The 16,738-nt window shown below is 37.6% G+C and overlaps 1 protein-coding gene across 1 annotated transcript in view; it reads right to left on the bottom strand.

Annotated features, from left to right (window-relative positions):
* Positions 1–16,738, bottom strand: part of FAM160A1 (family with sequence similarity 160, member A1) — a 234,748-nt gene that overhangs the window by 66,492 nt on the left and 151,518 nt on the right. Inside the window, exons 5-6 of the mRNA XM_006870881.1 lie at positions 15,555–15,722; positions 5,767–5,846 (exon numbers count right to left, since the gene is read on the bottom strand). Of these exons, the coding sequence (XP_006870943.1) occupies positions 5,767–5,846; positions 15,555–15,722 (248 nt within the window). The remainder of the gene's footprint in view (positions 1–5,766; positions 5,847–15,554; positions 15,723–16,738) is intronic.

Raw genomic sequence — 16,738 nt, 5'->3', positions numbered from 1 at the left:
TGTCCATAGTTTGTCATGATCCACACGATCGAAAGCCTTTGCGTAGTCAATAAAGCACAGGTAAACATCCTTCTGATATTCTCTGCTTTCAGTCAAGATCCATCAGACATCAGCAATGATATCCCTCGTTCCCCGGCCTCTTCTGAATCCGGCTTGAACCTCTGGAAGTTCTCTGTCAAAGTATGCTTATAGCCATTTCTGTATTATTTTTAGTAAAACTTGACTCGCATGGGATATCAAAGATATTGTCCGATGATTTCTGCATTGCATTGGGTCACCTCTCTTTGCAATGAATTTAGAGACTGACTTTAGAGATCATCTGAAGAACAGATTTGATACATTAAACACTAAAGACAGAAGACCAGAAGAGCTGTGGGATGACATCAAGAATATCATACAGGTAGAAAGCAAAAAGTCATTAAGAAGACAAGAAAGAAGGAAAAGGTGAAAACGGATGTCAGAAGAGACACTGAAACTTTCTCTCCAACATAGAGATGCTAAAGCAAATGGAAGGAGAGCTGAACAGAAAATTTCAAAGATCAGCTCGAAAAGATAGAGCCAAATATTACAACAAAATGTGCAGAGATCTGCAGTCAGAAAACCAAAAAGGAAGAACACGTTCAGCATTTCTCAAGCAGGGGAAACTGAAGAAAAAATTTAAGCCTCAACTTTTGTTTTTGAAAGATTCTTTGGACAAATTATTGAATGATGCAGAAAGCATCAAAAGAAGATAAAAGGAATACAAAGTCACTGTACCAAAAGGCAATGGTTGATGTTCAACCATTTCAAGAGATAGCATATGATCAAGACCCAATGATATTTAGGGAGGAAGTCCAAGGTGCATTGAAGGAATTGACAAAGAATAAGGCTTCAGGAATTGATGAAATAATAATTGAAATCTTTCAAGAAAGTGAGGCACTCACTCATTTATGCCAAGAAATTTGGAAGACAACTATCTGGCCTACTGATTGGAAGAGAAATAGTTGTAAGCATCCATTAATAATCAGTAAGCATCCATTAATAATCAGTGTAAAAAGTATGAATCTAGGAAAACTCGAAGTTGTCAAAACAAAAATGGAATGCATAAACATCAATATCCTAGGCATTAGTAAGTTGCAATGGGCTAGTATTGGCCAATTTGCATCAGATGATCTTACGGTTTACTATGCCAGAGACAACAAATTCAAGAGTAAAGGAGTTGCATGCATTGTCAAAAGAACATTTCAAGATCTATCTTGAAGTACAACGCTGTCTGTGATAGAATAATATCCATACCTACAAGGAAGATCATGTGATAGAATAATATCCATATCTACAAGGAAGATCAGTTAATACTATTATTTTTCTAATTTACATACCAACCACTAAAACTAGCAATGAAATTGAAGAATTCTATTAATTTCTCTAGTATGAAATTGATCCGATATGCAATTAAGAATCACTGATAATTACTGGCAATTGGAATGCGAAGGTTGGAAACAAACAGGAAGGACAGTAATTGAAAAATATGGCCTTGGTGATAGAAATGGTACTCGAGATCACATGATAGAATTTTGCAAGACCAACAACTTACTCATTCCAAATCCTTTTTTTTATTTTTTTTCCGAACAACACATGTGGACCTCACCAAATGGAATATATAGGAATCAAATTGACTACATCTGTGAGAAGAGACAGTGGAAAAACATGTCATTAACCAAAATAAGGTCAGGGCAGACTGTGGAAGAGATAGTCAATTGATCATATGCAAGTTCTGACTGAAGCTGAAGAAAATTAAAACAAGTTCACAAGGGCCAAAATATATTGCACCTGAGTTTAGAGACAATCTCAATGCATTAGACACTAACGATCAAAGAACAAAGGAGTTATGGGATGACATCAAGAACATCATACAGGAAGAAAGCAAAAGAACATTAAAAAGTAAAAGAGAAAACAAAATGTGTCAGAAGAGAGTCTGAAACTTGTTTTGAGCATAGTGAAACTAAAATAAATGGAAGACATAAATGCAAGAGTTGAATGTAAAATGTCAACTGGCAGCTAAAGAAGACAAAGTCAAGTGTTATAATAAAATATTCAAAGACCTGGAGCTAGAAAATCAAAAGGGAAAAACACATTCAGCATTTCTGAAGCTAAAAGAATTGAAGAAAAAATTCAAGCCTTGACTTATTATATTGTAGGTTTCTATGGACAAGTGAGTGAGTGATGCAGAGAACATCAAAAGAAGATGGAAAGAACACAAAGAGTTACTATACCAAAAATAAATGGGCTATGTTCATCCATTTCAAGAGGATGCATATGATCAAACACCAATGGTACTGAAGGAAGAAGTCAAAGCAGCACTGAAAGCATGGGCCAAAATAAAACAACCAAGACTCCCAGAATTAATGGACTATAAAGTGAAATCTTTCAATAAACTGATGGAGCACTGGAAATGTTCACTCATCTATGCCAAGCAATTTGGAAGACAGTAATTTAGAGAAGAGATCCTTATTTGTGCCCATTCCAAAGGGAAGTGACCTAATGGAATGCAGAAATCATCAAATATCATCATCAATATCACATGCAAGTAAAATTTTGCTGAAGATAATTCAAAACTAGCAGCTACAGTACACTGACAAGGAGCTGCCAGAAATTCAAACTGGATTCTTAAGAGCATATGCAACTAAGGATATCACTGCTGACGTTAGATGAATCTTGGCTGAAAGCAGAGAAGATTAGAAAGATGTTTACCGTGCTTCATGAAAAAAGATGAATAACATTGAGAAGAATAAATATTCCAGAACATTTCATCGTGCTTATGAGGAACCAGTACATAAACCAAGAGGCAGTTGTTCAAACAGAACAATGCAACACCGAATGGTTTAAAATCAGCAAAGATATATACAAGGGTTGTTTCCTTGCACCATGCTTACTTAGCAAATAATGTGAGAAACTGGACTATATGAAGAAGGTGGCAATAAGATTGGAGGATGTGCACATGACACAACCTTGATTGCTGGAAGCCTAGAGGATTTAAAATACTGATGGAGATCAAAGACTACAGCATTCAGTATGGGCTGCACCTCAATGTAAACAAAAATCCTCACCATGGGACTAATAAGTAACATCATGATAAATGGAAAAAAAGATTGAAGTTGTAAAAGACTTCATTTTGCTTGGATACACAATCAACACTCATGGAAGCAGCGGTGAAGTAGTAAAACAATGCATTTCTGGGCAAATCTTCTACACAAGACTTCTTTAAAGTATTCAAGAGCAAAGATACCAGTTTGAGGAATAAGCTGCACCTGACCCAAGCCATGGTATTTTCAATGTTTTTTCAAAAATTAAGAAAGACCACAGAAGAATTGGTACATTTGAATTATGGTGTTAGAGAAGAATATTAAAAGTACCATGACTGCTAGGAGAGACAGGTTCCTGGAGAAGGGCATTACACTTGGTAAAGTGGAGGGTCGCAGAAAAAGCAGAAGGCCCTCAAGGAGATGTTCTGACACAGTGGCAGCAACAATGGGCTCAAGCATAACAACAATTGTGAGGATGTCGAAGGACCAGGCAATGTTTCATTCTGCATAGGGTTGCTATCAGTTGTACCAACACGATGACACCTGACAACAAAAACAATTCACAGGACGACACTTTATGACACTCCTTTCTTCCCCAGAGCTACTACTTTGGAAATGCTATTGCATTCTCCTTGGAATGACTTTTCCTTGGAATCTCGGTTCACACATGTTAAAACCCCAATGTAGACGAGTGCAAGTCCAAGTCTTCCCCCTCTTCACCTGCTCAGATTATTCCACGCTTATTCCTGAAGATGGGTCTAATGAAGGGTCAGAAGGCCCACACGGATGAAAGATGGTGAAGTGCATGCCAGACGCTGACGGTGCCTTGTACTCACAGGCAATCTCTTTTTTTCTTTTTAGCTTCTACACCCAACAGTGGGGAGTGAAAGGCACAAACCCTTGGCTCTTCTCAGCTCTAGCCCTCATCTCCTCTCTCGGCTTTGGGGGCTCTATTTCATGGGAGTGGTCAATTTTAAGGTTTAAGATTTGAGTTTAGCAAAAGGTGGGAAAGGAGTACATTACAGTCTAGCCCAGGTTTCTAGAATTATACTCTGGAATTTCGGGACAAATCCTTAGCTAATAATAAAGTATCACTGCTTTCATTTCAAAAGCAAATGTTTCCCTCAGGCAGAATTTTGTATTCCAGAGTTCCCTAGACAAATTAACATATTAATTTCACATTATTAGTTCTCCACTTTGGCTCCCAATGTTGTTTTCTATCACTGAGGCACTCCGACTCATAGCAACCCCGCCGGACGAATAGAATTACCCATCAATTTTCCAGGGCTGTAATCTTTACAAAAGCAGACTGCCACATCTTCCTCCAGAGGAGTAGCTGGTAAGATCAAACTACTGACCTTTGGTTAAAAGCTGACCACTTAACCACTGCACCACTATGGTACTAAACAACAACAACAACTTTTCCATTTAATTCCCAATAACCTGGTGCCATTGAGTCGATGCTATAGCATCTCTATACAAGGTTTCAAGATTGTAAACCTTCCAAGACAGCCTCAGAGCAGCCAGTGGGCTTGAACCATCAATTTTGTGGTAAGCAGTCTAGTGCTTATCTTACAGCACGCGCTAACGTGCTAATGGCTAATGTCATCAGCTCCTTTCACCACTAGGGCTCAATCTGACTCCCAATTATTGTTGTTGAGTGCTACGCAGACAGTTCCAACTCATAGAGACTCTAATTAGGGTTTTCGAGAGCAACTGATGGGTTTGAACTGTGGGCCTTCCAGTTACCAGTGCCAGATACCTCATGAAACCTTTCCCAACCTGTGCTTCTAAAGGACACACCTTTTCTATCTTATATATCAGCTCTTTCCTATTTGTCTACTTCATGCCTTACTCCTTTCTGAACAGTACACAGAAGGTACTCAATACACATTTACTGAATTTGATTGAAACATACGTCACAGGTCAGACAGTGCACACAGTAGGAGTCAAAGAAATTACATATCAACAATGTTTCCTATTTGGAAAAATTATTTTCAGTATAACACAAGTCCCCTAACCATGCCCTCAGGAGAAAGACATTTAGTCACAGACCAAAAGAGCTTTCAGAATACTCCTCAAACTTCCAAACATTCTATCTGATTTCTGGGACATATTTATAATATATCTAATATATAAAAGGAGCTCTGGTAGTGTAGTGGTTACGAATCGGGCTGCGAATCTTAAGGTCAGCGGTTCGAAACTACCAGCTGCTCCGCGGGAGAAAGATGAGGCTTTCTACTCCCGTAAAGATTTACACCCTCGGAAACCCTATACAGGGTCGCTATGGGTCGGAACCGACTCGATGGCACATAACAACAACAACAACAATATATATGAGCTCCTAAAACGTTTATTGGGAGTCCTGGTGTGGCGCTGTAGGTTAATGTGCCAGATTGCAAAGCCATTTGAACTTCAAGGTCGGTGGTTCAAGCTCACCAGCTGCTCCTTGGAAACCCTATCTATACAGGGTCGCTATGGGTCAGAACCGACTCGATGGCACTTCACAATAGCAACAACAAAAATGTTTATCAGTGAAACTAAAATCAACCTTGGAAAGCAATGCAGAAATTAAATTCATTTTCTTAATGATTTTCTTCCCCAGAACTTTGGCTCTTACTTAACTCATATGATCGAAGCAAAATTAAACATATGTAACAGAGAGAGGTTTTTGTTTTTCAAAGGGAACAAACTGCTGACTCACCTCAGAATGAGTTGTAACATCACATCTTCACAATGTAAACCGATGAGAGTTCTGAACAATGCCAGGGACACCACACAAAGCTGGGGAGCAATGAACACATATATTCTATTTCAAAGACTGGAATGACAAGCTGACCTTAAGGATCAATTAGATTTACAACAGGAAATGGCCTCTCACTTGTTTTTGTTTCGTTTCATTTTGTTTTTAAGCAATTTTGATAAAAAAGCATGATGCTGTCAGAGAGAATGTATATGAAGTCGATCATTTCTCCTATAGGATTTGATTAGAAAGCCTATGCCTGGAATTACGCTACTGCGCAGAATAAATTTTCTACAAAACGCACATGCTACTATTTTCAATTTTTAAAATGTAAATATATGTGTCCTCCAACTTCCTAAAATGATGGTGGGAGTGGGGGGATTAAAGGGGTGAGGGGCGCTGAGAGAGAGCAAAGGGTGGGGGAGGGAAAAGAGAGTGAGCGGAAAAGAGGAGGAGGAGACCAAGGGGGAGAGAGGAAAGAGGGGTCACCTGCTTATCTCATTTGTTTTAAGACATTATTTTCAAATATAACATTGAATATTTACAAGACAGCACTAACAGAAAACTGCATAGGTCCTGGTCAACTCTCCCTTTAGAATTCTTTGCCCCAAGTCTACTGTCTTGGCTTTGGCGCAGGCAATTTTCTTTGATCTATCTCCCATAATGCTTTTTGGGAGTTTGTTAAAAATCAGAGCTCTTTCCAAACTCGGATTTCCTCCAGAGGAAGGATAAACAGCAGATAAGGAAGATACCAAAAGGTGTGTTACAAAATCACTGTAATCTTTTGGGAGTAACCTCTTATCAATCCACTAGACCAGGTAAGTAATTTAGGCTCTTACCCTTTCTACAGCAGGGTAAATGCTAGACTTTCTCCTAAGCAGAATGGGTCAAGGAAACAGCGGAATGAAGAAATAACTGTATTTGACCTGCCCCCAAACATCTTTGTGTTCTGGCCAAGCCACATGCTTATGGTTAGCCAGAAACCTTATAATAATCGAGTCCTGCACATGCTGTTCTTCACTTGAAAAGTCTTTTACTGGCTCCTCCACAGGCTAACTACTTCATTCTCTAAGACATCACCTCTTGGAGGAAATCCTTTCACTCTTCCACCCCCTCCTCTTTTCCCCAGTTTCAGGTGCTCTTCCTATGCACAGTCACAGTGAGCTCTGAAAACCACTCTCAAGGATGCTCAGCCGAGTGTATTTGTCTTTTTGTGTTGTTCTTTATGTACTCGACATACAAGCACCTTAACACAAATGTAATTTGCCAATATTTTCTCATATTCAGTGGGTTGTCTTTTCAGTTTTTTGATGAGTCCTTTGAAACACAGAAGTTTTTAATTTTGGTAATGTCGGATTTATTACTCAGTGTTTTGCTCGTGCCTTTGGTGTCCTATCTAAGAATTCTACGACCACAAGAATTTGGTATCAAAGCTAAGACCACAAAAATTAGCTCCTTGTTTTTTTCCTATGCAATTTATAGCTTTGTTCTTATATTTAGAACGAAATATCCATTTTAAGTTATTTTTGTATGTGGTTTGAAGTAGAGGTCTAATTTCAATATTTTGCATATGGTTTTTCAGTTGTCCTGGCACCATTTGTTGAAAAGTCTATTTTGTCCCCATTGAATGGTCTTGGTATCCTTGTTGAAAACCCATTGACAATATGGCTGTATTTCTGGATTACCAATTTTATTTTATTGATCTATATGTGTTCCCTTATGCAAATACCACGCTTCTGTCTTGATTAATGAAATTTTATAGTAAGTTTTGAAACTACTGAGTCCTCCAACTTTATTCCTTTACATGAGTGTTTTGCTACTCTGGGTCCCTTGAGTTTCCATATGACTTTTCTAATCAGCTTATCTATTTTAACAATGAAACCACCTGGGATTTTAATAGAGGTTGCATTGAATCTATAGATTAATTTGGAAAATACTGCCATCTAATTAATATTAAAGTCTTCTGATCTAGGAACATAAAATGCTTCTCACCTACTTGTTTTGTTGTTGTTAAGTGTCACTGACTTAGTTCCAACTCATAGTAACTCTATACAGAATTTCCAAGGGGTAGCTGGTGGGTTTGAACTGCCGACCATGCAGTTAGCAATCCAGTGCTTAGCCTACAGTGCCACACCAGGATGTTCATTTACTTAGATCTTCTTTATTTCAACAATGTAGTTTTCAAAGTATAAGTTTTATACTTTCTTTGCTAAGAGGTCCTGGTGGTGCTCATCTGCCATCAGCCGTGGCAGTCTGCTTCTCAAAAAATTACAGTCTTGAAAGCCCAACTTCTCCCAACAGGGTTGCTATGAGTCAGAATCCACTCAATAGCAATACATTTTGTGCTACTATTAAATTTTTTTCTAAGCATTTTAACCTTTTATCGCAAATGGGACTTCAATTTCATTTTCAGATTGCTCATTGTTATTATAAAGAAATACAGATTTCTGTATATTAATGTTATGGCCTTCGACCTTGTCAAACTCATTTATGAGTTTTAACAGTTGTTTAGCAGATTCCTTAGGATTTTCTATATATAAGATCATGTTATCAACAAATACAGATAGTTTTACTTCTAATCTGTATTCCTTTCATAGGTCCTGGCTTACAACAAATATTCAAGTTACAAAGATCCACACTTTAAAGCCATCTGGTTTTTTGTTTTGTTTTAGCTTAGTTTTTTTTTTTGTTACCACAGACAATGTTGCAGAACATAATTTACTGATGCTATCCTTCTCAGATGTCTATATGTACTGTTTCCAAGACCCAAGGCAAATAAAGATGAGATTCATTAAGATAATAAAAGGCAAGAAACAATGAAAACTTTAAAAAAATTAAATAAAAGAGGTATTCGACTTACACCAAAACCGACTTTAACTGACACATCAGAATGGAAGCCTGTTGTAAGATGGTGACTATCTGTATTTCATTTTCTTTTGTATATGCCTGCTAGAACTTTAACATTGAATCATTGTTGTTCAGTGCAGTTGAGTGGGTTCCAATTCAGAGCAATCCGGTATAAGGTTTCCAAGGAGTGGCTGGTGAGTTTGAACCACCGACCTTGAAGTTCAAATCAGCCTTGTGGAACAGTGCATTATCCTACAGCACCACATCAGGAAAACTGATAGTAGTGGCAAAAGCATTCTGTCATTCAACATTAAATATGATAGTGCTGCTGTTCAGTGCCACTGATTTGGTTTCAAGTCTTAGCAGCTCTATGTACAACACACGAAACAATGCCCGGTCCTGCACCATCCTCTCAATTGTTATTATGTTTGAGCCCATTGCAGAAGCCACTGTATCAATCCAGATCCTTGGGGATTTTTCTCTCTTTCCTTGACCCTCTACTCTTTTAGGGACTGGTCCCTCCTGACAGTATACCTAAAGTCCACGAAATCTCACCATTGTCGTTTCTAAGGAACATTCTGCTTATACTTCTTCCAGGACAGATTTGTTTGTTCTTCTGGCAGTCCATGGTACTTCAAACGATCTTTGCCAACACCATAACTCAAATGCATCTATTCTTCTACACTCTTCCTTACTCATTGTCCAACTTTCAAATGCATATGAGGCAACTGAAAATACTATGGCTTCAGTCAGGCAAACCCTAGTCCTCAGATTGACATCTTCGCTTTTTTAACTATTTAAAAGGTCTTTTGCAGTAGAGATTTGCCTAAAGCAAATCATTTGATTTCTTAACTGTTGCTTCCAAGAGTGTTGACTTGTGGATTCAAGCAAAATGAAGTCTTTGACAACTTCAATCTTTTCTCCATTTATGATGATGCTATTTATTGGTCCATTTGGGAGGATTTTTGGTGGTTGGTTTTCTTTTACACTGAGGTGCAATCCAAACTGAAGGCTGTAGTCTTTTATCTTCATCAGTAAGTATTTTAAGTCCTATGTGCTTTCCAGAAAACAATGTTGTATCATCTGCATATCCCAGGTTGTTAATCAGTCATCTAATCCTGATGCCACTTGCTTCTTCAAATAACCCAGTTTCTTAGATTATCTGCTCAGCATACAGACTGAATAAATATAGTGAAAGGATACAACCCTGACGTACACCTTTCCTGATTTTAAACCATTCACTATCCCCTTATTCAGTTTGAATGCCTGTCTCTTGTTCTATGTACAGATTCCTAATGAGCACAAATAAGTGTTCTGGAATACTCATTCTTCACAATGTTATTCTTAGTTTGTTAATATGCACACAGTCAAATGCCTTTACACAGTCAACAGAGCACAAGCAAATATCTATCTGGTATCCTCTGTTTACAGCTAAAAAAACATCTGATGTCAGCAATGATATTCCTCTTTCTACATCCTCTTCTGAATTTCTGGCAGCTTCCAATAATGTGCTGCCGTAGTTGTTTTCTAATCACCTTCAGCAAAATTTTATTTGCATGTCATATCATTGATACAGTTCAATGACTTCCACGTTCCACTGGGTCATTATCACTCTTTGGAATGGGCACAAATATGGATCTCTTCCAATTGATTGGTCAGGTAGTCGGTCTTTCAAATTTCTTAGCATAGATGAGTGAGCACATGCAGTGTTGCTTGAGCTGGTTAGTTTTCTGAAACACTTTGATTTGTATACCACCAATTCTAGGAGTCTTGTTTTTCACCAATGCCTTCAGTGAAGATTGGGCTTCTTCCTTCAGTACTATGGGTTCTTGACCATGTGCTACCTCTTAAAATGTACCAATTATTTTTGGTACAGTGACTCTGTATGTTCGTTCCATCTTCTTTAAGTATGATGTTTGTTGTGAGCTTCTGTACATGCCCTTTACCACTCTGAGGAAGTCCTCTTCCATTCCTTGATTGCTGAGTGTTTTTATCAGAAGGGGTGCTGCATTTTGTCAAATATTTTTTCTATGTCTATTGAGATGATCATATAGTGTTCTGTCCTTTATTCCACTAATTTTGTTTTGTTTTTGTTATGTGCTATGTTGTATAGTCGGTTCCGTCTCACAGTAATCCTATATAGGGGTTGTGCGACTGGTGGGTCTGAATTGCCAACACTGCGGTTAGCAGTCCAGTGATTATCCTACAGCGCCACACCAGGCTCATTCTACCGATATGGTTGGTTTATTATATTAACTGATTTTCAGATGTTAAACCAGCCTTGCATTTCTGGGATTAATCCCAGTTGGTTCCGGTGTGTAATTCTTTTTCTGTATTTCTGGGTTCCGCTTGCTAGTGGTTTGTTGAGGTTTCTTCCATCAAAGGCATACAAATCAGAAGTCTGTAGTTTTCTTGTGATGTGTTCTGCTTTGGTATCAGGGCAAAACTGGCCTCACAGTATTAGTTGGGAAGTGTTCCCTCCTCTGGTTTTCTGAAGGAGTTTGTTAAGAATTGGTATTACTTTTTTAAACGTATGGTAGAATTCAGCAGGGATGTCATCTGGGCCTTGGCTTTTCTTGTAGGTATTTTTATATTCACTAATTCAGTCTCTTCACTTGTTAAGGACCTATTCAGAATCTCTACTTATTAAATCAGTTTCAGGGTTTCATGCTTTTCTAGAGTTTGTTCATTTCATCTCAGTTATCTCATTTGTAGTCATACACTGGTTCATAGTATATTCCTGTAATCTTTTTTCATTTCTTTATGGTTGATAGAAATACCTTCTTTCATTTCTGATTTTAGTAACTAGAACCTTCCCATGCACGCAGCCACATTCTTTCTCTCTCTCTTCTTCGGTCAGTCCAACTAAAGATTTGTCAGGTTTGTTTAGTTTTACATAGAACCAAATTTTGGTTTTACTTATTTCCTCTACTGCTTTCTGAGTCTGCTCTTCTTTACCCTATGTATTACGGTGGCAGGTTAGGTTCTTGATTTGAGATCTTTCTTCTTGTATAATGTAGGTGTTTATAGTCATACATTTCTTTCTCAGCCCTAATTTTTCTGTATGCCATAAGTTTTCGCATGTGTCTTTAATTCTCATTCTTCTCAATGCATATTATCATTTCTCTTGTGATTTTTTTCTTTGACCCATTCCTATTTAGGGTAGTGTTGTTTAATTTCCATACATCTGTGTATTTTCTAAATTTCTTTTTGATGTTAATTTCTAGTTTCATTACATTGTGATCAGAGAACCAATTTTGTATGGCTTCAATCACGTTTTACTCATTGAAGTTTGCCTTATAGCCTAGCATGTTGTCAATCTTGCAGAATATTCCATGTGCACTTGAGAAGATTATAGAATTGGCTATTTGATCAAATGCTATATAGATATCTATTAGGCCTACTGGTTTATAGTGTTGTTCACAATCTTATATTTCTTAGTTGATCTTCTGTCCAATATTTCTATTAATTAAAAACTATTGATGTGACCAAGAATTATTGTTAAATTGTCTATTTCTCCCTTTAAATTCTATCAGTTTTTGCATTTTAGAGGCTCTGTTTTTATTTATGTTTGTAAAATCTGTATTAAAATATATATACTTCCTTTCACACAAATTATTTACAATGAAATTTGCTCAAACACTTGAAACAAGATAAAACATCATAAAATTTTAACAGAGAATGATAACATTTTAAAATAAAAAACTAATTAATATTCCCTAAAAAAGATACAAGATAATTTTTAATTAACCTGATTTTAACAAAATATTTTTAGAGAATGGGTTATAATCGTTACCTCTAGATGCTAAATCTGTATCTAATCAAAACAGAGGAGGCTCTGTTTTCAGATGTATATAGGCATAACTGTTATATCATCTTGATGGAGTGACCCTTCATCATTATAAAATGCTCCTTTTTAGTTCTACTAACATATTTTGTTTTACAATTTGTCTAATATTAGTATAGCTTACAAGAGCTTTCTTGTGGTTGCTGTTTTCCATGACACAGCTTTTTCAGTGTTTTTACCTATTTGTATCTTTGTATCTGAAGTATGTCTCCGACAGACAGCATCTGTTGTTGTTGTTGTTAGGTACCATTGAGTTGGTGCTCACTCACAGTGACCTTATGCACAACATAACAAAGCAAAGCCCAGTCCTGCACCATCCTTACAATTGTTACACTGAGTTCACTGCTGCAGTCACTACGGCAATCCATATTGTTGGGGGTCTTCCTCTGTTTTGGTGACCCTCCACTTTACTAAGCAGGATGGTCCCTCCTGTTGTACATGAGACGAAGTCTCACTACCCTCTCTTCCAAGGAACATTCTTCTTCCAAGACAGATTTATTTGGTTTTCTGGTAGTCCTTTGTACTTTTGACATTCTTTGCCAACCCCACAATTCAATGAATCAGTTATTGTCTTCGTTATTCACTGTCCAGCTTAAACATGCAACTGAAAATATCATGGCTTGGTTCAGGTACACCTTTGTTGTTGTTAAGGGCCATCGAATCAGTTCTGACTCACAGCAACTTTGTATAGGGTTTCTAAGGCTTTAAATCTTTGTGGAAGCAGAAAGTCTCATCTTTATCCCTGAGGTACACCCTTAGAACTTTTCTAAAAGACAACATATAGATGGATCTTTTTAAAAATCTAATCTGATCTGGTGAAAGGGGCTGGCAGACGATGCTGATAGGATTTTACGATTCAGTTGTGAGTAATTGTTAGCAGGATGAATTGTGATTGCCACAACTGTAAGTGTAGATGTGTAACTAAAAGGGGGGAGTAGTTAATCTTTCATTTCAGGACCAGACAATCCCAGGACTATCAAGAAGAGCATGAGTGGAGCCTGAGATCCTACCTATAAAAGTGGTGACAGCAGAGACAGTGGCAGAGGCTATGGCATAGAGAGATTCAGCAGCTGTGAGCTCTAGGCCCATGGATTGAGTACGTTTGTGTGCATGCAGGCAGGAGGCTGACTGGCAGAATGGGTCCTTTGGACTTTAAATAAATATATAGTTTTGTTTTGTATGTGTACATCAAATATTTTTGCTTTGTTCATTTGCGAAATATAAGATGTAAAAAGGAAGGCACAGGGAGGCAGCAGGATAACTGTTGTTGCAGGGAGGGGACTGTAATCATTGAGAGGAAACAAAGCATATCATTTGTTGAATGTAAAGCTGATGATCTTTTCTGTTAGCCTTCACTCAATTCACAATAAAGAGTTTAAAAAAAGAAAAGAAACCTAATCTGATAATCTCTAAATTCTGACTGAATTATTTAATCTAGCACATTTATACTGGATTTACATCTGCCATTTTACTTTTTGTTTTTTATTATTTTTTTTGTTGTTCCTCTATTCTCCCTTTACTGCTTTTATTTTATATCCATTGAAGAACTTTTTCCCATTGAAGAACTTAGCAGGTCTTGCTTAGCTTCTGCAATCACACGAGATCAGGCACATCCAATGTGGTATGGCTGTAATCCAGTAAAACTTTCTATTTAATGCTTTTTTTTTTACTATTTTTTCTATATTCTTCATTTTCTTAACATTCTCTCTATGGTTTACCAGAATCTTAACTACTTCCTATTTTTACCGTATTAGTTAACAGTTAGGTACAAAATGTTATTCCTACATAGCTCTATTTCCTCTTCCCCTACCTTCTGTTATTGTTATATACATATATGACCTCTGCATCTGTTACAAACCCAAGGACACTTGTTGCAATTATCATTCTTTTGTTTTCTAATGTCAATTTTTTAATGTGGTAAAATATATTTAACATAAAATTTTAAGTGTATAGTTCATTGGCATAAATACATTTACAATGCCGAGCAACTCTTTCCAGAATATTTTATCACCCCAAGAGAAACTCTGTATCTATTAAGCAACAATTCCCCACTACTCCCCATTCTCTCCTGTTCCTGGTAATCTCTGCTCTACTTTGTGTTTCTGAAAATTTGCCTATTTTAGATATTTCAAATAAGTGGGATCATACAATATTATGTCTTTTTGTATCTATCTCCTTTCACTTAGCAGACTGTTTCCAAGGTTCATCCATGTCGGCGCCTTGGAAGCTAAATGAACCTCAGAAACTACTGCCCTGAGATAAACTTTAAACTTTAAACCCAAACTATCCCCTGAAGTCTTCTTAGAACCAAATAACCATTTAGCTGGACTAGTAAATAATAGCTGCTTTGAAAACTATGCTCTTTTAAGATCTATCTTATGGTATCAAATTGACAACAGCAACTCCAACAGGAGCCTTAGAGGGCACTGAGTTTAGGGGCGCTCGAATACTGGTAATGCACTGAAGGATAATGTGCTGGACCGCAAGGGCATTTTGAGCTTCAAGGTCGGTGGTTCAAACTCACCAGTGGATCCTCAGAAACCCTACGTAGGATCCCTATGAGTCGGAACTGACTCAATGGCACTTAACAACAACAATATCCAGAAAAGGAGGATTACAACTCAAAGAATGTAATCAGTGTACATGAGCTGTACATATAGTAAGTGTATTAGTGTATGTTCTATTGTGTATATTGTCAACAACAAAATTAATGATATATTAAAAAACACTTGTGGGCACATTCTGGTTCCTTGGCTTTACTTGGCACTTACACCCATGTGTTTCTCTGTATCTTGCCTCTTCAGAAGTGCACTCGGCTAGTTTTACAGTTACTTATGTTTGATGAAAGGCAGTAAGTGCCACGTGTCTGCCTGGGGGAACTTCTGACTGTTAAACACATTATCTACTTCATCTTTTCTAAAACCAAAGAAAGGGAATAGCTTCCAGAGAAAAACAAAGGAAAGAAAGAAAAGAAAACATTCTTTAACTTCTTTGCAGTAAGATACAATCCTGCAGTCTGTTCTCAGGAGTTCCATCCCTCCGGGACTCTCCTTACCCGAAATGGAGTGTTGATTCGGCTTGTCAGAGTGTCCAGTATATGGACATTCTCATGTTGGTGCAATAGGATAAAACGGAGGAAGATCTCAAGTAGTGCTGGCTCGGAAACACTACGCAGGAAAAGATCCAGATACGCAGTTGTGGTCATGACCTCTTCCACGGTCACCTGTAAGCACAGAATGAGCACAGGTGAGCACACCCATGATGATGTAACACATGCCCCCAATGACTCTGGGTCTCACGGCATGACCCCATCAAGGGAAAAACATGCCTTTCATGAGAACACACTTTTGATCTCCACTTGGAGCCCACAGCCTATTCCCATTCCACACCTCATACTGCTCCCACCCTGGAATTCAGTCAGGGAAAAGCCAAGGCATAAACAAACAATTCAAGTTTTCCAACAAGTCTGATCATTAAATGCTGTTCAAATAGCACAAAGACTTGAGTGTATAATCATAAAAGGAAAGGGAAAAAAAAAAGAGATAATGAAAAGTATTTACATGGTCAGTAAAGGATTAATTAGAGAGTTCGGTATATAATTTTGTTCTTTATCAAGTCATTAAATAAACATTGACTAGCACCTGCATGTACAAGGAGCTGGAAGCATCAGAACACTCTGTGTATCAGTAAGATGGGTTTTATATATGTGATCTAACAAACAAAATCATAACATAATAAATGACAAATGAGAGGGCAGACAACTAGTGCTACAGATGGTCAGACATGTTTCTGGAGAGTTGCAAGTCAAATTTTATAATTAAATAATATATATAATGTGTTATTTAGAAAGTGCTGTAAAAGCTTCCTAGGAAGCCCTGGGTGACTGATATGACTAAATGTTTGGCTACCAGCCAAAATGTTGGCAGTTTGAACCCACCCAGAGGTATCTTTGAAAACAGACCTTGAAAACTGTAAGCAGTTCCACTCTGCACACATAGGGTAGGAATCAACTCCATGGGACCTAACAACAAGAGCCTACTGCTAACATAGTGTGACTTGTCTACAATGCTAGTTAGTATCTTCTATTGAGTATGATTTCCTCATGCAGTAAAAACAACTATCTTTCAGGGAACATAATCTGAAGAGTCCAGTTTTTCAGAGAACTGAGACTGTATCCCTTCAAACATCAAATTTTGTTGCAGACCGTGTAAGACGAGTCAGAGGTTCGAGGCCCTCTAG

Source organism: Chrysochloris asiatica, unplaced genomic scaffold (genome assembly GCF_000296735.1).
Source record: "Chrysochloris asiatica unplaced genomic scaffold, ChrAsi1.0 scaffold00155, whole genome shotgun sequence".
Classification (NCBI taxonomy): domain Eukaryota; kingdom Metazoa; phylum Chordata; class Mammalia; order Afrosoricida; family Chrysochloridae; genus Chrysochloris; species Chrysochloris asiatica.
The sequence above is the reverse complement of the archived record's forward strand: the minus strand, read 5'-3'. Positions and strand labels throughout refer to the sequence as shown.